Source organism: Doryrhamphus excisus, chromosome 7, assembly GCF_030265055.1.
Source record: "Doryrhamphus excisus isolate RoL2022-K1 chromosome 7, RoL_Dexc_1.0, whole genome shotgun sequence".
NCBI classification, from domain to species: domain Eukaryota; kingdom Metazoa; phylum Chordata; class Actinopteri; order Syngnathiformes; family Syngnathidae; genus Doryrhamphus; species Doryrhamphus excisus.
Window position 1 is genome coordinate 20,149,064 of NC_080472.1, and position 21,556 is coordinate 20,170,619.

The 21,556-nt window shown below is 40.9% G+C and overlaps 2 protein-coding genes across 14 annotated transcripts in view; one reads left to right on the forward strand and one right to left on the reverse strand.

Annotated features, from left to right (window-relative positions):
• si:dkey-159a18.1 (sortilin) overlaps nucleotides 1-3,301 on the reverse strand; it is a 10,891-nt gene extending 7,590 nt beyond the window's left edge. For 3 of the 4 annotated variants that reach the window (XM_058077162.1, XM_058077163.1, XM_058077164.1), the window contains exons 1-4: nucleotides 3,008-3,301; nucleotides 2,839-2,901; nucleotides 771-847; nucleotides 592-688 (exon numbers count right to left, since the gene is read on the reverse strand). In XM_058077162.1, coding sequence (XP_057933145.1) covers nucleotides 592-688; nucleotides 771-847; nucleotides 2,839-2,901; nucleotides 3,008-3,241 — 471 coding nt within the window. In that variant the 5' untranslated portion in view covers nucleotides 3,242-3,301. The remainder of the gene's footprint in view (nucleotides 1-591; nucleotides 689-770; nucleotides 848-2,838; nucleotides 2,902-3,007) is intronic. The other variant, XM_058077161.1, reaches the window with a different exon arrangement.
• The window catches only part of impdh1b (IMP (inosine 5'-monophosphate) dehydrogenase 1b), a 23,103-nt gene continuing 4,367 nt past the window's right edge, over nucleotides 2,821-21,556 (forward strand). The window contains exons 1-11 of one of the 10 annotated variants that reach the window (XM_058077165.1): nucleotides 2,823-3,306; nucleotides 4,695-4,927; nucleotides 10,508-10,780; nucleotides 15,477-15,575; nucleotides 15,696-15,779; nucleotides 18,571-18,619; nucleotides 20,189-20,290; nucleotides 20,366-20,440; nucleotides 20,522-20,728; nucleotides 20,913-21,000; nucleotides 21,204-21,403. In XM_058077165.1, the coding sequence (XP_057933148.1) occupies nucleotides 4,893-4,927; nucleotides 10,508-10,780; nucleotides 15,477-15,575; nucleotides 15,696-15,779; nucleotides 18,571-18,619; nucleotides 20,189-20,290; nucleotides 20,366-20,440; nucleotides 20,522-20,728; nucleotides 20,913-21,000; nucleotides 21,204-21,403 (1,212 nt within the window). In that variant the 5' untranslated portion in view covers nucleotides 2,823-3,306; nucleotides 4,695-4,892. Of the gene's footprint in view, nucleotides 3,307-4,647; nucleotides 4,928-10,507; nucleotides 10,781-12,351; nucleotides 12,577-12,600; nucleotides 13,869-15,476; nucleotides 15,576-15,695; nucleotides 15,780-18,570; nucleotides 18,620-20,188; nucleotides 20,291-20,365; nucleotides 20,729-20,912; nucleotides 21,001-21,203; nucleotides 21,404-21,556 lie in introns of those variants that run through there. The other 9 variants (XM_058077167.1, XM_058077169.1, XM_058077166.1 and 6 more) reach the window with 9 other exon arrangements.

Consider the following 21,556-nt stretch of genomic DNA (forward strand, 5'->3'; position numbering starts at 1 on the left):
GGGTCACCTTGTCTAGGGCTGTCCTATCTAGTCTGACTGGTGTGTGTCCCACCTAGCCTTTGAGGGTCACCTCGTCTAGGGTTGTCCTATTTCGCCTGACGGGTGTGCGTGTCACCTAGCCTTTGAGGAGCACCTCGTCTCGGGCTGTCCTATCTAGTCTGATTGATGTGTGTCCCACCTAGGCTTTGAGGATCACCCTGTCTAGGGTTGTCCTATCCAGTCTGACTGGTGTGTGTCCTACCTAGTCTTTGAGGATCACCTAGTCTAGGGCTGTCCTATCTAGTCTGACTGGTGTATATCACCTAGCCTTTGAAAATCACCTCCTCTAGGGCTGTCCTATCTAGTCTGACTGGTGTGTCCCACCTAACCTTTGAGGATCACCTCGTCTAGGGTTGTCCTATCTAGTCTGACTAGTATGTGTCCCACCTAGCCTTTGAGAATCACCTTGTCTAGGGCTGTCCTATCAAGTCTGACTGGTGTGTCTCCCACCTAGCCTTTGAAAATCACCTAGTCTAGGGCTGTTCTATCTAGTCTGACTGAGCCCCCCCCCCCCCCGTTCAATGCCCCTAGAAGCCACAAGTAATAACTCACAGAACTTCCTGGTCCCACGCTGACGCCAAACTCCTCTTTGATGAAGGTGTGGTTGATGCTGTGAGAGATGTCGTGGAAGGACTTGCCGTAATCCGTACTGATGAGAAAGGGGCGGTCACGTGATGACTGTCGTATGTCATATGTGTCATGCTTAACTTCTTTATGTACCATCCACCCACCTTCTGTACAGTCGAGAGGAACCGCCTTCCAGGAAGGTGTCTATGGGGGCGCTGATGGTGGACAAGACCAGGATGACCTACATGTGAGAAAGATCAAGCTAACATGGACTTCGGTTGGTCCTACTCCAGACTATGCTAATTGGGAAGCATTATCTTTTTACACGAATTCTTCTGCTGGACGTGAACTTAACATGCTAACTTTTATTCAAGCTCATTATTTTTGACCTGTTACCTTTTTAGCATCAAAAGCTAAACAGGCTAGCATGGATTTGTGGATGCCCCAAATAGTTTTATTACCATTTCTGATTAAAGAAAAATTTGGGAGATACATGCTTTGCAGCACGGTGGTCTAGTGGTTAGCGGGCAGACCTCACAGCTAGGAGACCTGAGTTCAATCCATCTCTGTGTGGAGTTTGCATGTTCTCCCCGTGCATGCGTGGGTTTTCTCCGGGTACTCCGGTTTCCTCCCACATTCCAAAAACATGCTAGGTTAATTAGCCACTCCAAATTGTCCATAGGTATGAATGTGAGTGTGAATGGTTGTTTGTCTATATGTGCCCTGTGATTGGCTGGCTGGCAACCAGTCCAGGGTGTACCCCGCCTCGCCTTGGCTGTCTTGGAACTGACTTTGTAGCTGGGAGACACTGGTTCTGTCTCCTATGCTATAGGAGGATTCACTCACTTGCTTGGACTTCTTGTCCTGTTTGGACCTTCAATAGTTCTAGTAGTATAAGCCCAGTTGTGCCTGGCATGGTGCCCATCGCTCCCTCCTTTGTTGGCTTTGTGTGACTCATTAGCCACGTTTACATGAGGTGTTTTTCTCTTTCCGAATGGAATCTTTCCGAATGACCTTTCCGAAAGCAATGGTATACATGGAAAGGAATATTCCAATCTCTTGTCTACATGCGTCGCTATAATCAACCAGAATAGTCAATGGGGCATTCGCAGTAAAACGTAAACATCAACATCACGTGATACCGACTTCCTCAAGTTTTTCTTCCACTTGTTGGAATAATTCCGTATTCCCAGTTTTTCCTTCGTCCAGTCTTGAAATTTAATTTGAATCAAAAACAAACTTTCCTTAGCAGTCCAGTGCCGATTGCTCGCCTCCAACGTCTGGAGCTGCGTGTTACGTCATATCTCAGCATTCGCTGAAAGAACGCACCCGGGAACAGGAAAAGATAAAGTTCAATCTTGATAATATTTTATAATTAAACTCGGGACATGTTTTATATAGATATGTATTTTATTTTTTAATAAAAGTGGACTTGTGAATGGCGTATAGAAGGGTTTAGATTCTGTTCCACAGATGGCGCTAATGCACACGAAAGCTGCTTGCCAACCGCCAATAAACAACAGAAGAAGAAAAACACCACGAAGAAGAACGCAGTCTGACAATTTTTACGTTTTTGTGCGGGTACAAGATACCTCAATCGGATTGGGGAAAGGAATATTCCATCCCGGTGAATCCGATTATATATTCATTCGGATTGGCACTTTTCTTTTTCGGAGTGAGGTGTATACAAAGGTTGCATTCTTTCCGTTTGAGCAAATAAGCCGAATTCAATTGGAATATTTGGGTCCATGTATACGTGGCTAATGAAGAGACTATGACTGTTTTTGGGCCTCACGGAACACATACTAGCATAAAATGATGGCTATATTCATTCATTCATTTTCTACCGCTTTTTCCTCACGAGGGTCGCTGGAGAGAGCGGGGTACACCCTGGACTGGTTGCCAGCCAATCACAGGGCACATATAGACAAACAACCATTCACACTCACATTCATACCTATGGACAATTTGGAGTCGCTAATTAGCCTAGCATGTTTTTGGAATGTGGGAGGAAACCGGAATACCCAGAGAAAACCCACGCATGCACGGGGAGAACATGCAAACTCCACACAGAGATGGCCGAGGGTGGAATTGAACCCTGGTCTCCTAGCTGTGAGGTCTGCGCACTAACCACTAGACCGCCGTGCCGCCTTGATGGCTATATATATATAATATAATTTTTTTTTTTAGATTAAAATGTGATTTTCTTTTGCATCTGGTTGCGATACTCACCCCTGTGCCATCACCCACCCACGTGAGGATCACATAAGAGCCATCATCACCGTTAAAACCTGTCTAAGAGCAAAAAGACACCACATTATACTGAATCAAGGACATGGACTTTGCCCCCCTTTCCCATTCACCAAAGTGGACATTCCACGCAATTCAAACACACCCTCACCTCATGAGTGTTGTCATCCAGAACTTCGTGCTCTTCGGGTGTTAGGCTGACCCGGCAAGACTCAAAGGAAGCCCCGCTGGAAGCCCTGGAAGTCCCAGCGTCTCTCCTGACTTGACTCCGCGCTGCATCCAACCCAGTTCGGCCAAAACTCGGCCTCATGACGCGCCCCTCCCCGCAATGAATCAACAGCAGGCCGCCGAGCACCACCACCACCACCACCACCCTCCAGACCATGACCGGTGCCAGTTCCACTCAGGAGCCCCACTGGAGGTGTCCGTGGGCAGCAACGAGTCCCACAAGTAAGTAAGTGCAGTGAGCGTTGCCGGCAGGCGTGGGAGTGGGGAGGGAAGAGCTGGGAGGACGGGTCATTAACATGGAAAGTGCTGCGTGGAGGCTTGGGTGCTCTCCAGCAGGTGCTTAAACCCGCATCCCCCTCACCTGCTGGAGAGTGTCCCCGTGTGACCTACCTGGACGACATGTGGGCTCCACTTGAACCGTTGCAGACTTTTAAAAGACAATAAATCATCACGAACGGGACCCCGATTTCCAATTCCCCCAATTATAGTGTAATAGAAACTCTTGTCCATAGAGGGCGCCATTGAGTAACGCTAAATAAGTAAATCCAAAGGCGAAAATTACAACAGGTCTACTAAAATACTCTACTCGAGTAAAATACAGTTACTTGATTACAATTTTACTACACAAAAAATAGTTTAGTACATTTAGTACAAAAAAATATCATCAAATACAAATTTAGTTTACAGTTTTAGACCACTTTCCTTTTGTTAGCTTGTAGTAGGCATCAATGTCCACAGGAGGGCGCCCTTTAGTAATCATAATCAGAATCGCCTTTATTGTCATTGTATTGCATACAACGACATTTGAGTGCAACTCCACGGTGCTTTTTGTAGATAGTAAAAATAATAATAAGGAAAAGGATAAAAATAAAACAAGGAATAAGAATACAAACATAAAAGGACACTTTTATATTTAGGTGCAGCGCAAAATAAGTGTAAATATATGTACATCAAAAACAATAGCCTATACAGTAACAAAATGTAGAATTGCAGTAACCAAATGTGGAATTTCAGTACACAAACACATGTTTTAGTAGTACAAAAATAAGTATGTTTTATTTATGATTGTTCATTGCAGTGATATCACTGTTACTAGTACTTCTAAAAGACTCAATAAACAACTACTATAGTTTTTGCTGCTGAGTAAATCCCACTTTATGAAGGGCGTGTCACACTTTTCTGAATTGAATGTACCTTTGGAGTGACGTATCCTGCAGTACACAAAGTTCCTCAACTATATCAATGTACATTTTCAAAACATCTATCATTCCAGCTGGGAATGAGCTGGGAATTGCGCTTTCTTTTGTGTCATGATAACACAACATTGTGTCAAAGTTTGCCATGTTTATTTTCCCCCGCAGAAAAAAAAAGGTGATCTAATGAAAGTAAACACTACCTGGAACAAGAAGTCAAACAACAAAGCAGGCGGACCACTCTTAATGTTTTTCTTTGGTACTTTGGCTCAGCCGCAGTATTTCTTACGCAATGTCAAATATGTCTCTTTTCAGTACTGCAGTTCTGTCACATTTAAAAGCTGCCACACATTTCAAAGTGTTTTACTAGGTGAAAGATGTCCCTCCATCATCATGTCTTTCCGCCTTTGTCTGCAGAAGAAGATCCTCCCCGGTGATAAGACGAAAGCTGCCTTTGTGCAAGGGGACCCCTTTCCATGTCCCGGATCCAGCGATGGTCCTGCACGTACATCAGGCCGCCAACGGAGTCGGTCAGTCCGAAAATGAAGGTGAAGATGGCCACGGCGGTGCCGAAGAAATACAGCCTGAGGATGGCCGACACCACCATGGCAACAGATGGGCACCGACCAATCTCTGGTGAAAAATGTCCAGTAAGTCACTTTTCATGGTATTTACCTGTTTTGGATTATTGCATGTTATTTTTATTATATAGTTATTTCATTCTTTTATAGAAATAATTATCTTGTGTGTATTTAAAACTGTTATTTTACATATATTTTTGCAATAATTATTTTTATTGCATTTTAAAATTTGTATTATTCATAACACAATTGTTTTACATGTTTTAGAATAATATAATTGCATAATATATATATATTAATTATTTTTTCTAATTTTAAAATACATTATTTTGCATACATTTAAAACATATATATTATATATTATTATTGCATATTTTAAAAATTTATTTAGACCATTTAAATCAAATCATGTATTTTTCATTACATATATTTTAAAGTATCCTTTGAAATATGTCTTTACAATAATATGTGCCTTTTAAAATTATTTTACTATATATGTATATTTTTACAATATTATTGCATACACACATATATATTTTAAATGCATAATTGTTTAAATACATCATTATTTTACTTATTAATAGTAGCAGTATTATTATAATACGATCGTCTACTCATTGTTGATGTCACATGATCCGGAAGCAGCGTATTAATGATGCATTTAGGATTCCAGTAAATGACGTTACTAAGCGTAAATCTTACATTACGAGTGGGAAATCCCACACGGATTTGACTACGTGTATTGATTTGAGTCATAAAAGTCAACCGTCTAATGCTGTTTTACTCCATCAACGGTACAGTGTCTCAATTATCACCTTCTAGTCAAATATACTACTAGTAACGACGATCTGCTACTAATGTGATGCTATTTTATATCACGAATCAATGAAAATGAGTTAAATCCATGAGTTCATTCGCTATTTAACCAGCGACCTTAAACGCATCAGTGAGACATCTCCCAAAGAACTAAAGAGGTGACGACAACGAAGTGAACGTCACAAATTAAACACCGCTTTGTTCTTTCCACATTGAAACAAATAGTTGAATAAAACAAAAGCTGGACTCACTGTTTCTTTAAGAATGCAACGCACAGGTTTCCAACAAGACGAGACGCGTTTGTGTGCTACTGTTCCAGGTTAATAAATGAAAGCGATTCCTGTGGTCCTCATTTGTAGCATGATGATCCGGTTTCAATGGAGTGGGCGTGTCCATGCAAATATTGATCGTATCGATACCAAATACGGCGGTTCCTTTATATTCTGTATACTTTCAAAAATATGTGCTGTCTTGTTTAGTAGTTTTTGCATTTGTATTTGTGTGTTGATAAATACTTATATATATAATATAATGCAGGTGCCCACTTACATAGCTGTACACCTGCCTTGGCACTTTCTGTACTTATGGCTACCTTGCAAGGTGCTAGCATGCTAACTGTTAGCATGTTAGCTATTTTACTCCTGTCCAAATGTAAATATATATATATCTCATGATATAGGGACATTGTCAAACTGCCCTATCACTTTTACTACTTAGCGTGGTAACTGTTAGCATGGTGTCATGTGCGCTATTTTACTCATGTCCAAATGTAAATACATACATCTCATGCCGCCCTATCACTTTCACTACTTAGCATGCTAACTGTTAGCATGGTGTCGTGTGCGCTATTTTACTCATGCCCAAATGTAAATATATACATCTCATGCCGCCCTATCACTTTCACTACTTAGCATGCTAACTGTTAGCATGGTGTCGTGTGCGCTATTTTACTCATGCCCAAATGTAAATATATACATCTCATGCCGCCCTATCACTTTCACTACTTAGCATGCTAACTGTTAGCATGGTGTCATGTGCGCTATTTTACTCATGTCCAAATGTAAATACATACATCTCATGCCGCCCTATCACTTTCACTACTGAGCATGCTAACTGTTAGCATGGTGTCATGTGCGCTATTTTACTCATGTCCAAATGTAAATATATACATCTCATGCCGCCCTATCACTTTCATTACTTAGCATGCTAACTGTTAGCATGATGTCATGTGTGCTATTTTATTCATGTCCAAATGTAAATATATACATCTCATGCCACCCTATCACTTTCATTACTTTGCATGCTAACTGTTAGCATGGAGTCGTGTGCGCTATTTTACTCATGTCCAAATGGAAATATATACATCTCATGATATAGGGACGTTGTCACTTTCACTACTTAGCATGCTAACTGTTAGCATGGTGTCGTGTGCGTTATTTTACTCATGTCAAAATTCTCATTCATACACGCCACGATGTAGCTACACTATAAAAATGCTAATAGCATGCTAGCAAACAAGGTTTACAATAGGTGGCATGCTGTTCAAAAATGTCCGCTGGTAAATGGTATCAATATTTTTTTTGTATCAGATTGAACCCTGCAGAGTGCCACATAGAGGATCTTTGACTGATCCATTTTTGGAAATCCCTGGAAAATTCCCAGAGTGGGCAGTAACGTGATGTCACATCCCCCGTGAGGATGGTCACACTGGATCATTCTGAGTACTTTCACAAGTACATTTATTGAAATGTTACAGTAAACCCGGACTACTGTACTCACATGCAGCATATTTCATCTTACTTAAAAGTGGGCTTTAGTTAGAAGAAGAGTTGAAAATATGTACTTACGAGTCCACAAGCGGCAGGATGATCATTCATTTGCAGGATGGAAGTGCAAACGAGTTGGGAATACTTCTCCTCTCTGTGTGCATTTCCTGCCTTTCTCAATCAAGTAGAGAGAAAAGAGAAGTTGCGCAAGAAGCTTTTGTGAACTTTTTTTTTTCATAAAGCACCAAAGGTTTACGTATGTATTGCATGCAGCTGCCGCTAGGACTGCCAATCTCACTTTGATGCATTCTATTTCTGATAAACTGCACTAGAAAAACAAAACAATATGAAGTGAATTGGATTAATAGGCTTTTTCACCTATTTGACAAAGCTGAGGTGCAGTGCAGCAAGGTCCGAGGGGAGGGACACACGATGCCTGGGACTAACTAGTAAAATAACTTAATTACTAATAATTTATTATATTTATTTTTTATTTTTAAACAATATAATACTGGTAAGATTAATTTAAAAAATTATCATTATTATGCCATGTTTGGCGCAATGATGCATGCTCAACGCCAAAGGGCAGTGCAGCAAGGTCCGAGGGGAGGGACACACGATGCCTGAGACTAACTACTAGTAAAATAACTTAACTACTAATAATTTATTATATTTGTTTTTTATTTTTAAACAATATAATATTGGTAAGATTAATTTAAAAAATGATAATCATTATGCTATGTTTGGCGCAATGACGCATGCTCGCCGCTAGAGAACAGTGCAGCAAGGTCCGAGGGGAGGGACACACGATGCCTGGGACTAACTAGTAAAATAACTTAATTACTCAATATTTATTATATCTATTTTTTATTTTTAAACAATATAATACTGGTAAGATTAATTTTAAAAAATGATCATCATTATGCCATGTTTGGTGCAATGACGTGTGCTCACCGCTACAGGGCAGTGCAGAAAGGTCCGAGGGGAGGGACAGACGATGCCTGGGTCTAACTTCTAGTAAAATAACTTAATTATTAAAAAAATATTATATTAATATTTATTTTTAAACAATATAATATTGGTAAGGTTAATTAAAAAAATGATCATCATTATGCCATATTTGGTGCAATGACACATGCTCGCCGCTACAGGGCAGTGCAGCAAGGTCCAAGGGGAGGGGCAAACGATGCCTGGGAATAACTACTAGTAAAATAACTTAATTACTATTAATTTATTATATTTATTTTTAATTTTTAAACAATATAATACTGGTAAGATTAATTTAAAAAATGATCATTTTAAAAATGATCATCATTATGCCATATTTGGCGCAATGACGCGTGCTCGCCACTACAGGGCAGTGCAGCAAGGTCCAAGGGGAGGGGCAAACGATGCCTGGGACTAACTACTAGTAAAATAACTTAATTACTAATAATTTATTATATTTATTTTTAATTTTTAAACAATATAATACTGGTAAGATTAATTAAAAAAATTATCATCATTATGCCATGTTTGGCGCAATGCTCGCCGCTAGAGAACAGTGCAGCAAGGTCTGAGGGGAGTGACACACGATGCCTGGGACTAACTAGTAAAATAACTTAATTACTAATAATTTATTATATTTATTTTTATTTTTAAACAATATAATACTGGTAAGATTAATTTTAAAAAATGATCATCATTATTCCATATTTGGGGCAATGACGTGTGCTCGCCGCTGAAGGGCAGTGCAGCAAGGTCCAAGGGGAGGGGCAAACGATGCCTGGGACTAACGCGTAAAATAACTTAATTACTATTAATTTATTATATTTATTTTTAATTTTTAAACAATATAATACTGGTAAGATTAATTTAAAAAATGATCATTTTAAAAATGATCATCATTATGCCATATTTGGCGCAATGACACGTGCTCACCACTACAGGGCAGTGCAGCAAGGTCCGAGGGGAGGGGCAAACGATACCTGGGACTAACTATAGTAAAATAACTTAATTACTAATGATTTATTATATTTATTTTTAATTTTTAAACAATATAATACTGGTAATATTAATTTAAAAAATGCATTTGCCTTTTAAAGGCTGCATGTGCTCATAAACAGCACAGTTCAATACATTGCTTCCTCAAAAACATTTTTTGTCCCACTCGCATTTCTACTTTTTTACATTTTAAAGCTCTTAAAATCTTAAAATCCAACATTGCAAAATGTACATTCTTGACATTTTTCAACAGGTCTTAACACTTTTTGTGCTGCTGCGGTTTGCCCTTTTAATTCATGCTGGTGTTTGCGGCCTCGTGACTTTTGCGTCTACACTCGCACATGACGGCCATTATGGGCTGATCAGGGAGAGCCGTGTGCTGCTTATCATCGAAGCCCACTCGTCCCTTATTCACCCTGCATGTGACACCCACAGTGGGGGGTCAGGGGGGGGTGGGTCCGTTGGCATGTGTTGGAAGTTGTCAGTGGGAACGCCGGGGCGGGAGCGTTTAAGAGGATTTTCCATCTTAACTGTCACAAACAGTCAAGTCACCTGGAGTTGATCTTTTGCGAGGGGCGTCGTTGTGCGTTGTTTGTTTCGTTGCCAGATGCCTCACAAAGTTACGTTCAAGCACTTTTGCTCATCTTATTCCATTTGAGTGAGAACGCTAAAGTGGGTTCACCGTGGGGTCAATAGAGTCACGGTCCCTGTGATAAAAACATAATAATATGATATGTCCGCGTTGCTCATCTTCACTCTGAAATCCTCTTTAGCGGGATTAGCGAGACTTCGTCCATTGAAACCCCCCCCACAGGCCACTTTGTCCCACTTTTCCACGGAGCAACGCTCCTTTCTACCGAGCATAGACTACAAACGGCGGTGACGCTCATTTCCACGGTGACACCCTCTCAGCGGTAGGATCTCCTTGGCGACGCCCTGCGTTGACACGCCTGGGGGTGGCCGTTGTTTTTTTGAAGGCAGGTGCATCCTGTTGACACGGGGTGGCCTGCTCCGTCTCTGCATGGGAACATCTTACGCCGACCGATAAGGACATCTGAGATAGCTTCTGTTTGTGAAATTCAAGGTTGTTGCACAAGGAGGACCCTGAATGCAGCTTTCAGTTTCACCTGAGGAAGTCGAGTACAGCAGACCTTGAACCGACCATGGAGCACTTTGGAGCTGAAACGATGGAGAACCTAGAAGTGGACTACAGGAGGATCGTCGGGTACACACAGCCGCTGCGGAGCGTATCACCCAGGGAGGGCGAACACTTGGTGTGGCAGATCCAGCACGGGCACGAAACGGCGGCACAGCGGTACAGCGCCACTCGCATCCAGGCTGGTCTGAGCCCCGAGAGGTGAGTCCCAACGCTGGAGATGTCAAACGAAAAGGAAATATTCCATTTATAAACAATACATCCAACAAAGTCAGCTAGCCAGATGCTTTTCTGCATCACAGTAAGAGCTGTTTTGGGTTCTATGGTTATCATCACATTTATTTTTATCTAGCAAATTTAGTAAAATATTTTTTTTTTAATTTAAAAAAATTAAATTAAATTAAAAAAAAATATTACAAAAAGAAAAATTAGCAAAAGAATTACCAATTTGAATTAAATTGCATTTAAAATCTAAATGAAGAAAACATGAATGGAGCCTCAGTGGGATGACATGGCATCACAGAAAGAGCTGTTTCGGGTTCTATGGTTATCATCACATTTATTTTTAACTAGCAAATTTAGCAAAATTAAAAAAAAATAATTAAAAAAATAAAAAAATAAAAAAAATCTTAAAGAAAAATTAGCAAAAGAATTAGCAAATTTGAATTAAATTGCATTTAAAATCTAAATGAAGAAAACATGAATAGAGCCTCAGTGGGATGACATGGCAAGAGCTGTTTCGGGTTCTATGGTTATCATCACATTTATTTTTATCTAGCAAATTTAGCAAAATAAAAAATAAAAAAAATGTTTTTAAATTTAAAAAAATTAAGAAAATTTCACAAAAAATCTTCAAAAAAAGAAAAATTAGCAAAAGAATTAGCAAATTTGAATTAAATTGCATTTAAAATCTAAATGAAGAAAACATGAATGGAGCCTCAGTGCAATGACATCCGTACCATATTGATACTGTGCACAATAAAACTAAAATAAAACATTTAAAGATGCCTGCTAGACACATAATGGAGAGCAATGCTGTCCCCTAGTGGTGTTTTATGGGTACTGGTAGAATCAATAAGTGAATAACGCGTTTAGTTTATTGCCTTGCAGTAAGCTCAATTTCTAAGTTCAATGGTTATCGTCACACTTTTCCTTAGCTTGTATCTTCTGAGCTAAAAATAGGCCTCTACTGGTCACCATCCCCATGAGGCTATCCCGAGCAGCTGGGAGCACGGACACAGCTCGGAATAGCGTTGGCACAAAAGGGAATCACCGACCCGTATGACCAGTGACCCATATTTTTTGAGTGCCACCATTTTATAAGATTACAAGGCAAGATGTTGTGGAAATTATTCATGCTACATTTAAGATGCACTTTCCAAGGATGAGCTTCCTGCTTCCATTGCTTTGGGATGTGTGACATCCACGGTGCGGTCACCACCACGTGGGGGCAAAGAATTTGAACTTTTTTTTTCCGCGGAATCCAAGTGGAAATGTCATCATATTAAATGTGGTTTTGTCGTGGGGCTTCGTCATGTGACCACAAATCACCGTGACAAAGTCGGCTGCTTAGTTTGTTGGCCGTGTAGAAGTCTATGGTTATCGTTACACTTTTTACTCCGAGCCAAAATCTACCTTTCTGTAATGGCGTCGCACAAAAACAAACGTCATCTCAATCCAATGAGATGCTCAATAAATCATTTTTATCAAGTCACATGACCAACCAGTCTATCCACATAGCAACAGCTTAAAAACGCCAAATCCCGTCTGCGCATGCGTGTGCTTGTGACGTCACGGCGGTGGCAGCAACACACAACGCTAGCTAGCTTGACGCGGGGAATTGAACACGCCTCCCCAGCGGTAAGGGGATGTGACGCCGCGGCCGTGGTACATAACACCAACACGCACCGTGGCAGAGACACTGCACTCCACGATTACCTTCTTTTTTTTTTAGTCACTTTGGGAGCCATTGGCGACTTGTCGGGTCTTGTTTCCAGGTAAATACAACTCTTGCCGACATTAGCTTTAGCGTCCTCGCTACACCTCAACATCACCGCTTTTCCTCCCCTGATGGCAGCCGGGTGCTTGCTCTGCCTCCTGGGTCCACCCTGGAGCTTGTTGTGGAGATAATTATTTTTTCTTTACATATGGAAGAAACACAAAAACGCTAAAAAATAAAAATAAAAAATACAACACGCCTTAGCATGTCATTGTGGTATGATGCTAATGCTAATGCTAGCCGAGGCTCCACATGCTTAGTGCACGAGCCAGAAGTTGCCCTGCTGTGTGTGCACTTTGGTCGCCAGCAGCCGATTAATATTGTTATGCATAATGTCGAATATGAGTCAGTGCATGTCTAATATAATTAAATGGAGTATTAATCTGTGATTTCAGTGTTGTTATGGCTACTTAATACAGCTATTTAGGCTAAACGCTGTAAATTATTAGCCTGAAGTTTGTTGACTTTCTTACTGAGTTGCGTCGCTTTTACAATCCGGCCAGGTGTTTTTTTTTAAATAATGACATTTATGCCAGTAGAATTCCTAAATAACAATACAAAACTGTGCGTATTGTGCTTGAAAAGCATTACCAAAAATATGACATCGTCACCTCTTTTCCTCCTCACGTTGCAGCGTTATAAGTACAGAACCCGAACTCCATTGGGAAATGTGCCAAAATAGCGTTTCCTCCTCCTAAGTTAAGCCATTTAACAACAACTACGCATAAAAGCTGTTGTATTCACTTAAAAACAACCTCACTTGTCAATCGGCGTGGAAATGTCAGCGATGTTTAAAGTGTGTCATAAATAAGGCTGTAAAAAGGATGTGGTTAGTTTAGCTGATGTAGGTCACCAGCACAGTAAAACACAAGCGTTGCAATTAATGGCCGTCGCGCTATTTAATACGTCTGATTTTTTTCCTGCAAATACACGGCGAGCCCAGATATGTCGTGTTGGCAGTGATGTTTTGCTCACTCCCATCTTGATTGGTTGCTGTTTTTTTTCTCTCTCTCTCTCTCTTTGAGCCTCTGAAAAACGTCTGCGTCTTTAAATGCAATGACGTATCGTGGAGGCTTCATTCCCACGCTGTGTTTTTGTTGTTAGTGAGATGTTTCTACGGCTGCCTGTAAAAGTCTCAAAGGGGAACAGCGGTGTTGGCTATAATTTGGATATTTGAGTGAGAAGCGCAGCATCCTGACACCTGATTGGCCGGCTAACGTTGCTACGGCGACCGTCCTCTGAGAACATGGCTAAACATCATCTTTCACATATGATGGGCGAAGGGCAAAGGTATTTAAAATGTCGTCAGAAGGCAGGTATTCAGGCACTTTTAAAAGTCATTTTAAGAGCACTTAGGAGCTGTGTTTGTCTTGGGTTTTAACATTATTAGAGCCCTCTAGACATGAAACAACACCCCTATAGTCATGTTTACATTCGTATTGAACCCGTATAAGCCATTTAAGGTCAATAAAACTTGCGCTTGTGTGTCACAATAAATGTGTTCCCCAGGGCAGCTGAGTACCGGGCAGACAGGAAGTGACATCGCGGGTTCAGAGTTGAGTTTCACCTTTTGTGTGGGTATCGGTTGCTGCAGTAGCCCGTGTTGTTATGATTATTTTATTTACATACTTAAAACTGGGCTGAACTCCACAGCTGAAACAGTTCATCTGTGATTAATCAGTTATCGCATTAATCGACAATTATCTTGGTATGCGATTAATCTGTTTTTTTTTTATTAAAAAATGTAAATGTCCTCTGATTTCAGCCTCTCAAATGTGAGTATCCCGAGTCATCCATGAAAGGAAGGTCATTATCTTTTGTGTTTTATGCAAAATAAGATATTGCATAGACGTATTAGATATGATTGACATTTCTGCCTCTTCTTTTGGTATGTTCTTTGGTATATTGCGGACAAAACCACAAACTCTGAGGTGTTCAAACTTTTTCCACATCATGAAAAATGAAAACATGCAACTTTTTCACTGTGATATTTTTTTGGTATATATTTAGAGAAAAATCTCCAGTCTTTGCTCCTTTTTCTTCAGTTTTTGCATTTTTTTTATTTTCCAAATATTTCAACTTCCTTGTTATCTTTATGCATTTTCTTTTCCTAATATTATTACGTTATTGCCGTAGCATTTTATAAGTGACAGCTTTAATATTCAGTTTTTTTCAATATTTCAACTCTATGCTACTAAAATGATTTATTATTTTATTACTTAATATTTTGTCTTTTTGTAATGATGACTTTATTCCCATAATATTTAGACTTTATTCTTGTATCATCATTAATTTTTCACAACCTTATTTTCCCAAAATTCTAACTTTACTCATTGTTTTGTTTGCTACTCGTATTGCAACCTTTATAAAAACAAACAAACAAAATATTTAATATATTAATACTTTGTGCAACTAAAATTGTTAAATTGTTTTTCCTCAATAAATTTTAACTTTTTGTTATTTTCCTTTCTTCTGTCTGTTGCTAAATGTTGTAAAATTACATTTTTTTTTAATTTTCCCAATACTTCAGCTTTCTTGAAGAATCTTTATACATTTATATGTATTCTCATAGAATTACCATTTTTAATTCTCTCAATATTTTGGCTTTATTAAATATTTTAAAATGGTAAAATCACTGCTGTTTGTTTCTGCTGTTATAAGTTATTTTTTTAATAATATTTTGTTTTCCAATATTTAAAAATCATTATTTATTCATTTATTATAATTTTTTTTAGAATGTGCCATGGACCAGTAAAACAAAACCAGATGTCCCACTAACTGTTTGGTTGCTTCCGATTCCCGACCGATTCTTGGATGAATCCCAACACCAATCTTCAGATGAGTCCACTGTCGGTTTCAGCCCTACGACATCTCTCTCCTTGTGTTTTTTTGTCCCAGCATGGCAGATTACCTAATCAGCGGCGGCACAGGATACGTCCCCGAGGACGGCCTCTCGGCCCAGCAGCTCTTCTCCATCGGCGACGGCCTGACATACAAGTAAGACGTCCTCCCCGCACGCTTTGTTGGAGCCACGGAGCGCCTCGGAAGGTGGTTTCCTCCTGAGGTGGCATTAGGTGTAAAGTAGTGCTTTGTAACGGCCAACACGTTCTGAACCAGCAGATGTGACCAACAAGCGTGCGTTGTCTCCGACGGTCAAACGGCTGAAGAGCTTTGCTCTAAAGGAGATGGGTTGACGTACAAGTGAGTAGAACAAGTCATCTTTGAGATAACTGTGATGATTGTCCTCGCCAACGTTACCTGTGGTCCATCAAAGCCCACCGAAAGCGGCCCCCCACGTCACGAGATAGGACACGAGTGCTTGATTAACTTTGACTAATCGTCAGCGTGCATGTGCATGACCTGTCGACGTCCTGATCCTACCACGGTTAGCGTCCTGGTGTCCCAATGAGGAATGCATGACTAATTGATCGTTAAACTCTGCAGTCTTGTAGACACGACACATTTCTACTTTTCTAATTAGTGCTTAATGACAGCCATCACGCTTTCGTTAGAGGTCCCTCACATGACCGCTCCAATGGACGTCATGTGAAGAGCAGGAGGTGGAAGGAACGCCAAAAAGCACGTAGCGACCGGGTGTCACATTCTCCACGTTTCAGTCCACACTTAAGCGGCAAGAAATAACAAAGTAGCTGGTGTGATGTTTGTCCTAAAGTGCCCTCAAAGTGAATGCATACGCACCCCCCCCCCCCCCCCCCAACCCCCGGGTCATAATAAAACTCAAAACATGTGACCTAGTATGAGTAAATGCAGGGTTACCTCATCTTCTGCTTCTTGTGTGCTGGGGAAAGATAGACTCATCACTTTGGGACCTGAATTCCTCAGCCATAAAGGGGGGGGGGCACTCATTCTGCAAAAGTAAACATGCATGAGCCCACAATACAGAGCCGCTAGTCACCGATTTGAAATAAGTGGCTTGTTTGTGCTTGTGTAGCTTTTATGCCATACCTGTCACACCTGATAGTGTGCGTCTCCGAGACGCACTGTTTTGTACTTTATCCATGTACTTTATCCTTGTACTTTGGTACGTGACAAAATAAAAAATAAATAAATAAAACATAAAAAAATGAAAATTAATAAAAGGAAAAAAACCGAAAATTTTAATTATATGAGGAAAGCAGGAAGTGAACAAATGTAACAGTTACTGATTGTAAAAAATTGTGAAAGTAAAAAATAAAAAATAAAAAAAAACAAAATAAATTAATAATAAAATATCATAAATTAATAATTAAATATAAATTAATAATTTAATTGATATTCATTTTTATTTTATAATATAATAATATACAATATTAATCATTAATATTTAAGTTAAAATACATAAAAAAACTTACATTATATTAGGAAAGCAGGAAGTGAACAAATGTAACAGTTACTGATTGTAAAAGTACCAGATGGAGGGGTAGGATTTAATAAGCTTTGCTTCTTCCTACTCCTTTTGGACATGTGGAACTGTGAACTGATTATGGGATGCATTCAATTGTAATCTGATGCATGTTCAAATGAAATTAAACCATTACCATATTTAACATATTTTCCGCTTACAAATGGCTAAATGCAGTAAGACACAAATGTAAGAAATTCTGGGGATACGTTGAAAAACATGGTATGCAGTATTCTACACGGGTCACTGCAAGCTTTGAACCATCAACAAGCACAATAATCCCTAGCATGGGCTGCTGTTGCCAAGCTAAAACTCAACTCTGAGCCCTTGACGTCAGCTCCCTTAGTACTGAATCACAAACACAAGTCTTATCCATCCATTTTTTTGGGGGAATGCTGGAGCCTATCCCAACTGACTTTGGGCGAAAGGCAGAGTACACCCTGGACTGGTCACGAGTCTTACTTTCTTTGATTCTGTCTACTATATCGGGGAATAGAAGTGTAAGGGTGGATGTGGGGGTGCTATTTCATGTCTAGAGGGCTCTAACACATTTGGAAGGTCAAACAGGTTTGAAGAGTGAATTGTGATACATGTTTGAAATAAACAAAAAACTGTTTAGTGATTGAATATGTCCTCTTGGTAAAACATACTTATTTTTTGCCTAGATTGAGCATTTTCAAAGATGACTAAATGAATTATTTTTTTTTTAATATTCTACACTGGCCACTAGGTGTCAATGTTACTGTACTGTTGGGTAAGACACACAAGCACCTTATTTATGTCTGCTATATTGGTTAATGGAGTGTAAAGACGACTATAGGGGTGTTATTTCATGTCTGGAGGGCTCCAATAATAATAAAAAATATTTATAAGGTCATAAGGAGGTGTTCTTTTCTCATACTATGACGATATTTGATTCATAAATAAGGTATCCTGCTTCCACGGAAATTAATTGATCACCGTCGTGTTTGGAACCAATTAATCGCCACAAAGGAGTGATTACTGTGCGCTGAAACGCATGCCAGCATCATGCTAGGTCAGCTTATTTGTGAAGAACAAATGATCAAACTTGCAGCTACTTTTGGGGGTGCTCCCTCCTGCTACGTCGTCTTCTTCTCTCTCTCTCTTGTCTTTTATTGTGGTGGCAGTTTCTTCTCAACCGCCAATGATCAGATGTTCGCCATCTTTTTCCCCGACGACTCATCTTCCACGCCAACTTCGGGTGGCTCTCGCGGCCGCGCGGCGCAGCCGGAGGGCGAATTCCTTGCCCTGGTTGTCAGGCGTCAGGGCACCTCGTTCACAAACGCTGCTCTTGTTTTTGCTGCGGCGGTGGCTAAACACTAGCAGATGTTTTGCCGGAATTGACGCTCATCCCCACGCGGATGCTTGTGGGTGTTTGGAGGAAAACAAAACTCCACCCGTGGCGCACGCCGTCCAGTTCGGGCTAGACGGTCTGCGCCACAAAATAAATAGTCATAGTAAAATAAATAGAATCTTGTTGAGTTTACGTTTTGTTTTTAATCAAAAGGAACGGGTCGCTAGGTGTTGTTCTTCAAACGTCTGATGTTTTATCCCTCTTGTGTCTTTCAGTGACTTCCTGATTTTACCCGGCTTCATTGACTTCACCTCCGACGAAGTGGTGAGTCTTCCGTATGCCTCTGAGAGCGTGTGTTTGTTTTTTTTTCCTCCCCCTGCAACCATGACCGCACACCAGAAATAGTCTGAGCTGCTGCTCCCTCACGCTGATAATCCCATGGAGCAAATCCCTCTTCTTCTACTTTATTCATCGACTTAATTGACGTCCGGAAGCTTGTTCTCTTACCCTGTCACAGTTCAAATAGTTTCCGTTGTTATAATTCAAAAAGGGCACCACTACACCCGCCACTGGGGGGGCGGAGCTAGACGCAGTCTGAGTCTGACCGCATAGTGCCGCCATTCAAGCATTGGGAATAAAAACAATTCCACATTTGGCTTTCAATGGTCGAATTCATGGTCTGGGCCTGCTGTGCACGTGGTTAGGTGTCACAGAGTCCGTAATGTGTGCGTGGGGTTCGCACATTCCTCTCTTCTAGTTGGCATCTCGCAGTTCCATGCCGTCTCACAGGACTCTGAGGTGCTGTCAGGTGATTTATCTCACTCACCCCACCCCCACACACCCAGCGGTGGACCTGTGTGAGAAAACCAGCAAGTTACGTCTGTTCCTGATGATAAGAAATCAAAAGCAAAGAATTCCACTTTTATCACATGCCGGGAATGTTATTTTCACACGGGCCCCGTCACTCTTGGGAAACTCATCATGTATGTAGTGCATGGTAACTTTTAAAACTTTACATTTAAGTGTAGTTTGTACACACCTGGAGGTAAGAAGAACCAACTCTACCTGTTTGTGTCTTAACTACCACATCACTATAATCAGGGCAACCAGTATAGAGCAGTAGGAGCCCCGTGCTGTGGCCCAGCAAGGTGCACTGTATTCGGGCACATCCTCCGAGCAGCTGGAGTGATGCCATGGAGGTCTCTGGGACCAGATTACAAGGCACATTGTCGATTTTTGAGAAAACGAAAGGCTTTAAAATGTTCCTTATCGTGCGGGAATAAGGTAAATTATCTCTTTTAATGTGGGGAAAAAAAATTTAAGTAGTTAACATAAGTAGATAAATTTAGTAAATTTATTATAATAAATAATACATTTAGTAATGTTTCCTTAAATAGGCCATATTCACCAAGAAACAGCATGATTTCGGAATATATCAGAAAAAGATGGTTTGATGATAATACATCCTTAAATAAAACTAAAATCATGCTGTTTGCTAACAGCAGAAAGGACACGCACCAGCAAATACATATAGACGATGTAGCCATTGAAAGGGTGAAGGAAAATACATTTCTGGGGATCACAATAGATGAAAATATGAGCTGGAAACCTCATATTACAAATATACAACATAAGGTGGTCAGAAATATTTCAATATTCAACAAAGCAAAATTTGTTCTCACAATCAGAAATCACTCAAATCTCTTTATTGCTCTCTGGTTCTACCATATCTTACTTATTGTGTGGAAATATGGGCTAATAACTATAAAAGCAATCTTCACTGGCTTAATGTACTGCAAAAAAGGCCAGTAAGGATAATTCATAATGCCGCCTACAGAGAACATACTAACAAACATTTACCAACACAGGTAATCTGTTGTTTTTACCTGTCAGGACCTAACGTCAGCACTGACCAGGAAGATCACGTTAAAGACCCCCCTCATCTCCTCGCCAATGGACACGGTCACGGAGTCGGCCATGGCCATCGCAATGGCGGTAAGGCGCTAATTAGTCAAGGTGATGATTCCTATTTTTACTGCATCCTTCTGAGGAACCGTCGTCATGTTATAGCTCATGGGCGGCATCGGCTTCATCCACCACAACTGCACGCCTGAATTCCAAGCCAATGAGGTCCGCAAGGTCAAGGTAAGCCACGCCCACCCTCTGCTTTATATTTATTTTATATTAAGCGTGTCAATGTTTTCGTTTTTTTGTCCCATCTTTCAGAGGTTCGAGCAAGGTTTCATCACAGACCCGGTAGTGATGAGTCCACGCCAAACGGTCGGCGATGTACTGGCGGCCAAAGTGCGACACGGCTTCTCGGGCATCCCGGTCACCGAGACGGGCAAGATGGGCGGCAAGCTGGTGGGCATCGTCACTTCTCGAGACATCGACTTCCTGTCTGAGAAGGACAACAACAAACCTTTGGCGGAGGTGTGTGCGCCAAACTCGTCGTGTGTTTCAGCAGAGGGTGTCCAAAATGTGGCTTAGGGGCCATTTTAACCAGAAGCTAGAATTAGAAAGACTTAATTGTTAATGAGATGTATGATTAGACATTAAGGCTTTATTCCAACCTTTGAGGAAGTGGTATTGTGACGCTGACATTGTGAGCTTTCAGGCAATGACGAAGAGGGAAGAGCTGGTTGTCGCTCCAGCTGGGGTCACCTTGAAAGAAGCTAATGACATTCTACAGCGCAGCAAAAAAGGTAAATATTTGTTTGAGTTCCACGACCTGAAGCAAGTTGAAATGATCCAGGTTCTTTTTGTTTTTTACGGCTTAACCGTAAGCGGTACCACCAAGCGGGATAACAACGTGATTGGTTGAGGCAGTCTCTTACAAATACACCCAGTCGTACTCTGTTTCATTCGTTCTTGGTAGTACGGTCTCAGATGTTCCCCCTCAATTCAGGCAAGCTTCCCATCGTCAACGACGACGACGAGCTGGTAGCCATCATCGCCAGGACCGACCTGAAGAAGAACAGGGACTACCCGCTGGCCTCCAAAGACTCCCGCAAACAGCTGCTGTGCGGCGCCGCCATCGGCACCCGGGACGACGACAAATTCAGGCTGGACCTCCTGGTGCAGGCCGGCGTGGACGTGGTGGTGCTGGTGCGTGCCCACGACACACATTAATTCATTCATTTTCTACCGCTTTTCCTCACGAGGGTCGCAGGGGTGCTGGAGCCTATCCCAGCTGTCTTCGGGCGAGAGTTGGGGTACACCCTGGACTGGTGGCCAGCCAATCAGAGGGCACATATAGAC